The sequence below is a fragment of the Arachis hypogaea genome, chromosome 11, assembly GCF_003086295.3.
Source record: "Arachis hypogaea cultivar Tifrunner chromosome 11, arahy.Tifrunner.gnm2.J5K5, whole genome shotgun sequence".
Taxonomy (NCBI): Eukaryota; Viridiplantae; Streptophyta; class Magnoliopsida; order Fabales; family Fabaceae; genus Arachis; species Arachis hypogaea.
This window is the reverse complement of record NC_092046.1, coordinates 87,046,880-87,053,413: the sequence shown is the minus strand read 5'-3', so window position 1 is coordinate 87,053,413 and position 6,534 is coordinate 87,046,880. Positions and strand designations below refer to the sequence as shown.

Below are 6,534 nucleotides of genomic sequence, written 5' to 3'. Positions count from 1 at the left end.
CAATTCTTTTCAAATAAATTTTTTTAAGTAAGGTGAGAGATATATGGAATATTTTATAACTTTAAGACATAAATGCAAATGATCATGCAACAAGAACAAGAGAACAGACAGAAAAACATAACAGAAAATAGAAAAATAACAAAAGAAAAAGAGGTAAAGAGAACGAATCCACCTTTAATGGTGGCAGCTAGTACTCCTCCCTGAGGGTCCAATGTGGTGCTTGATCTCTTTAATATCACTCTTTTCTCTGTGCTGTTCTTCCTTCATGGCTCTTTGCAGGAGTGGTAGAAGTCAAAAAGTAAAGCTTTTACAACACCAAACTTAAGAGTTTTGCTCGCCCTTGAGCAAATATGATAGGTGGGGTAGGTGGAGAGCCTGTGAGACCCACTGGTCCTGAGAAGCTAGGGAATTCAGATTCCCTGTCCTCTGCACTGGTGTTTGAACGCCCAGGGTCTGCTCCCTGGCTGGCGTTCAATGCCAGTAACACTCCATCCAAAGTGTTCTATTTTTACTACTTAATATTTCTGTCTCTGTTCTGACTACTGCACATGATCATGAACCTAAAAAAATAACTTAAAGGAAAAGAAAACATAAATAATAACTTTGGTTGGGTTGCCTCCCAACAAGCGCTTCTTTAATATCTTTAGTTGGACTTCACTGTACTTAACTTAGTAACAGTGTTGAGCCTCCTGACTCTATATTTCCTTCAAGGTAATGTTTAACTCTCTGTCCATTGACAGTGAACCTATTTTCAGGATTTTTACCTTGAGGTTCTATGTGCCTAAAAGGTGATACACTAGTAATCACATAGGGTCCCTTCCAACAGGATTTGAGTTTCCTAGGAAATAATTTGAGTCTTGAGTTGAAGAGAATGATCTTCTGTTCTGGTTCAAAGACTCTAGAAGATATTTTCTTGTCATGCCGCCTTTTTGCTTTTTCTTTATAGATCCCTGCATTTTCAAATGCAGCTAAGCGGAATTCATTCAACTCATTTAGTTGGAGCAGCTGTTTCTCTCCTGCTGCTTTATCATCAAGGTTGAGGAATCTAGTAGCCCAATAGGCCTTGTGTTCTAGTTCTACTGGAAAATGACAGGATTTCCCATATATCAGCTGATATGGTAAAGTTCCAATGGGGTTTTGAAAGCTGTTCTGTATGCCCACAGAGCATCATCAAGCTTTCTAGCCCAATCCTTTCTATTGGCGCTTACTGTCCTCTCTATAATTCACTTTAGTTCTCTAGTTGAGACTTCAGCTTGCCCATTTTTTTAGGGATGATACGGTATTGCTACTTTATGGCAAACTCCGTAACGGTTTAAGACAGAATCCACCTGTCTATTGCAGAAATGAGTACCTCCATCACTAATTAGTGTCCTAGGGACACCAAATCTACTAAAGATGTTCTTTTGGAGGAACTTCATCATTACTTTGGTATCATTTATGGGTGTTGCTATTGCTTCAACCCATTTAGACACATAATCTACCGCTACAAGAATGTAGGTGTTTGAGTATGAAGGTGGAAAGGGTCCCACGAAATCTATACCCCATACATCAAACAGCTCAATCTCTAGGATTCCTTGCTGAGGCATGCCATGAGCGTGAGGGAGATTGCCAGCCCTTTGGCAACTATCACAGTTACAGACAAAATCTCTAGAGTCCTTAAAGAGAGAGTGGGCCAGTAGAAGCCACTTTGGAGAACCTTGGTGGCTGTCCGCTCACCTCCGAAGTGTCCTCCATAGTCTGAGCCATGGCAATGCCATAGGATTCTCTGTGCCTCTTCTTCAGACACTCATTGTCAGATTATTCCATCCGAGCATCTCTTAAAGAGATATGGTTCTTCCCACAAGTAGTACTTTGCATCATGCATGAGTTTTTGGGCTTGCTGCCTGGTAAGCTCGTTGGGAATGAACCTTATAGCCTTGTAGTTTGCAATGTCTGTAAACCAAGGTGCTGTCTGGATGGCAAAGAGTTGTTCACCTGGAAAGGTTTCGGATATATCAGTGGAGGAAGGAGAGGTCCCTGCCACTGGTTCAATCCGAGACAAGTGGTCAGCTACTTGATTCTCTGTACCCATTCTGTCTCTGATTTCTATATCAAACTCTTGCACGAGTAATACCCATCTTATGAGCCTGAGCTTAGAATCCTGATTAGTGAGTAGATACCTCAGAGCAGCATGGTCAGTGTAGATAATGACCTTAGATCTTACTAGGTAGGATCTGAACTTGTCAATGGCATACATCACTGCAAGTAATTCCTTTTCTGTAGTAGTGTAATTTTTTTGCGCATTATTTAGTACACGAATAGCATAGTAAATGATATGCAGAAGCTTGTCATGTTTCTACCCTAGAACTGTGCCAATGGCATGGTCACTGGCATCACACATCAGTTCGAATGACAATTCCCAATTGGGTGCAGAAATGACAGGAGCAGTTACAAGCTTGGCTTTCAGGGTTTCAAAGGCATGCAGGCATTCTTGGTCAAAGACAAATGGAACATCAGTGGCCAAGAGATTACACAGGGGTTTTGTGATTTTAGAAAAATCTTTTATGAACCTCCTGTAAAATCCTGCATGTCCTAGGAAACTTCTGATTGCCTTGACATTAGTTGGTGGTGGTAATCGTTCAATCACTTCCACCTTAGCTTGAACTACTTCTATTCTATTGTTTGAAATCTGTTGCCCAAGAACAATGCCTTTAGTCACCATGAAGTGGCATTTCTCTGAGTTTAGAACTAGGTTTGTTTCTTGACATCTTTTCAGAACTAGGGCCAAATGATCAAGGCAGGAGTCAAATGAGTCTCCAAAAACAGAGAAGTCATCTATGAACACTTCAAGGAATTTCTCTACCATATCAGAGAAGATGGATAACATACATCTCTAAAAAGTGGCAGGTGCATTGCACAGGCCAAATGGCATTCTCCTGTAGACGAACACGCCAGATGGGCATGTGAATTCTGTATTCTCTTGATCTTGTGGATACACTGCTATTTGATTGTACCCGGAATATCCATCCAGGAAACAATAAAAAGCATGCCCTGCTAGTCTTTCTAGCATTTGGTCAATAAATGGTAAAGGAAAGTGATCCTTCTTGGTGGTGTCATTGAGTCTTCTATAGTCAATGCACATACGCCACCCTGTGACTGTCCTTGTAGGAATCAGGTCATTTTTTTTATTATGAACCACTGTCATGCTTCCCTTCTTGGGAACAACTTGGACAGGGCTCACCCAGGGGCTATCAGGAATGGGATAAATAATTCCAGCCTCCCAGAGCTTAGTGACTTCCTTCTGCACTACTTCCTTCATAGCCAAATTTAGTCGCCTTTATGGTCGCACCACTGGTTTGGCGTCATCCTCCAGCAGGATTTTATGCATTTATCGGGCCGGGCTAATGCCCTTAAGGTCACTTATAGTCCACCCAAGGGCAGTCCTATGTGTCTTAAGCACTTGAATTAGTGCTTCTTCTTCCTGTGGCTCTAAGGCAGAGCTTATGATCACTGGATAAGTAACTTCATCTCCCAGAAATGCATATTTCAGGGAAGATAGTAATGGCTTGAGCTCAAGCTTTGGAGACTTCTCCTTTTCCTTAGGAATTTCCAAAGGATCCTCCAAGTCAGGCTATTCATCAGTAAGGATGTCATTCAGTCTTTCCTTGAGACTCTCAGCCATGTTTACTTCTTCCATTAGGGAATCAATGAGGTCAATGCTCATGCATTCCTCTGGGGTGACTTGATGCTGCATGGCTTTTACAACATTTAGTATGAACTTTTCCTCATTAACTCCCAGGGTTAGTTCCCTTTTTTCAACATCAATGAGGGTTTGTCCTGTAACTAGGAAGGGTCTCCCTAGGATAAGAGATGCACTCTTATTTTTCCATGCTCAAGAAGAGGCCGGAAATACCCTGTTACACACCCCATTGGTGGCACAAGAGCCTGAAGTAAAACACCCTCAAAAACTTCTAGAGGAGACCAAGGATGAGCAGTTAACTCAATTCTTGGAAATCTTTAAAAAGCTACACATCAATATTCCTTTTGCTGAGGTGTTGGAGAAGATGCCTCCCTATATGGCCTTCATGAAAAAGCATACTCTTTGAGAAAAAGACCTTGAAGGGAGATGGGACTGTGGTCTTAACCAAGGAGTGTAGTGCATTGATTCAGAGGAAGCTATCCAAGAAGATGCCAGACCCCGAAAGCTTCCTGATTCCCTGTACCATTGAGACTGTTAGATTTGAGAAGGCACTGTGTGACCTTAGTTCAAGCATAAATCTGATGCCTCTCTTTGTAATTAAGAAGTTGGGGATCCAAGAGGCGCAACCTACAAGGATTGCACTGGAGATGGCTGACAAGTCTCAGAAGCAAGAGTATGGGCTAGTAGAGAATATACTGGTCAAGGTTAGAGAACTCTTCCTCTCGACTGATTTTGTAATACTTAACATGGGAGAGGATACAGACGACTCCATCATCCTAGGACGACCATTCCTAGCCACTGGAAAAGCCCTCATTGATGTGAAAGAGGTGAACTGGTGCTGAGGTTACATGAGGATTGGATGGTATTCAAAGTTTTTCAACCTCCACCAATCTCTGACAAAAGAGATACCTGCATACAAAGCTCAGTGCTTAAGCCTTCTCACTTGGTGGAAAGCCATACAGTATCCCCTAACATCAAACCTAAGTTTGGTGTTAGGCATTCACCACCAACCAAAGATGGAAGAGGCCCCAAGAGGAAGATACCTAAGGGGTGGAGGAACAAGAAGATTCTTACTGAGGACTTCTCATTTGGCATGAAGGTGATATTCACTAGAAGCCCAATCATACCATATACTGCGAATAGAATCCTGTCACTAGAGCATATTGAGCTGATTCATGAGAGCACAGGAAAGAAGTTCACCATGAGGGGTGAAGATTTGAGCCCCAATAATCCTCCTTAGAGGAGCTGCCCGTCAAGCTAGTGACGGTAAAGAAGCGCTTGTTGGTAGGCAACCCAACCATTAGTATCCTCTAGTTTACTTTTGTTTGATTTCAATTTTATTTTGGTTTGATTTTATATCATTTTATTTTTTATTGATTTTCATAGTTTTCCTAGTTTTTCTAATGTTTGTGATCATGTACAACGCTTAGAATAGGGACAGGAGGACATAGACAGAAAAATAGCACACCTTGGAGGAAACCAATCGGGGGTGCTAAATGCCAGGGAGGGGGTTTAGCGCCATAGGAGAAGCAAGCATATTGGGCATTTGATGCTCATTTTGGGCATTTTACATGGTTTTAGCACCACTCCTTTGGGGGCACTAAGTGCCAGGAGGGCATTTAGCGCCAGGGGTGCTCCAAAAAAAAATGAGGATGCCCCCTGCTGGCGTTAAACGCCAGAACCAACGTTTAGCGCCCAAGGGAGTTTTTCGAGGATGAAGGAATGTATTTAGCCATTGGTTAAATCCTAACCCAACCACTTTTGACCAATTCAAACTTTATCCATTCTCTCTCCTCTTTACCCACTTTTCTATCCACATTCATCCATCTCATCACCCATCACTTTCCTTGATTTTCTCAAACCACCTCCCACGCTTCCCCCATGACCGAACCACTCCCCTTCCCTACCTATAAATACCCCACTCTTCATCTACTTTCACCACCCCTCACACTACTCTCTCCTTCTTCCTTACCCTTCACCACACACACTCTCTTTTTCCCTTTACCCCCTACTTCTTAGCTAAGGCCAAAGCCTTTTTCTCCATTTTCCTCTATCTCTTTTCTTCCACTTTTATTTTTTGCTCCCTTCTTTTCTTTTCTTACTTTTATCGAGGACGAGCAAACCCTTTAAGTTTGGTGTTGGGCGTCCCGCTTTTGTTCTTGATTTTTTTAGAACTCCATGGCACCTAAGATTGGAGAATCCTCCTCAAGAAAGAGGAAAGAGAAGGCGCCTACCTCCGACCCTTGGGATTTCACACGGTTCCTTTCCAAGACACATGAGGACCACTTTTATGAGGTGGTGCATAGGAAGAAGGTGATTCCCAAGGTCTGCTTTGATCTGAAGCCTGATGAGTACCCAGAGATCCAGCACCAGATTTTGAGACGGGGTTGGGAAGTTTTGGCCAACCCCGTGACTAAGGTTGGAGCATTGATGGTGCGAGAGTTCTATGCCAATGTTTGGGCGACATACAAGCATGTTAGAGGCGTGAACCCGGAACCAAAGAACTGGCAGACTATGTGATGAGCGGATAATTTATACGCTTTTTGGCATTGTTTTTAGTATGTTTTTAGTATATTTTAGTTAGTTTTTATTATGTTTTTACTATTTTTTATTCAAAAATCACATTCATGGACTTCACTATGAGTTTGTGTCTTTGTTTGTGATTTCAGATATTTTCTGGCTGAAATTGAGGGACTTGAGCAAAAATCTGACTTAGAGGCTGAAGAAGGACTGCAGATGCTGTTGGATTCTGACCCTCCTACATTCGAAATGGATTTTCTCGAGTTATAGAATCCCAATTGGTGCGCTCTTAATTGCGTTGGAAAGTATACATCTTGGGCTTTCCAGAAATATAT

General features: G+C 42.2%; 1 protein-coding gene across 1 annotated transcript; it reads left to right on the top strand.

The window, feature by feature from the left end:
• The first annotated feature begins 4,167 nt into the window (after positions 1 to 4,167).
• LOC112721535 (uncharacterized) lies at positions 4,168 to 4,521 on the top strand. Its single transcript, XM_025772589.1, has one exon. The coding sequence runs from the start codon at positions 4,168 to 4,170 to the stop codon at positions 4,519 to 4,521; it is 354 nt and encodes a 117-aa protein (XP_025628374.1).
• The last annotated feature ends 2,013 nt before the right edge of the window (positions 4,522 to 6,534 follow it).

Bases quoted from the DNA above. Each gene is read 5' to 3' on its own strand.
- LOC112721535 (XM_025772589.1), top strand. From the start codon at position 4,168: ATGCCAGACCCCGAAAGCTTCCTGATTCCCTGTACCATTGAGACTGTT.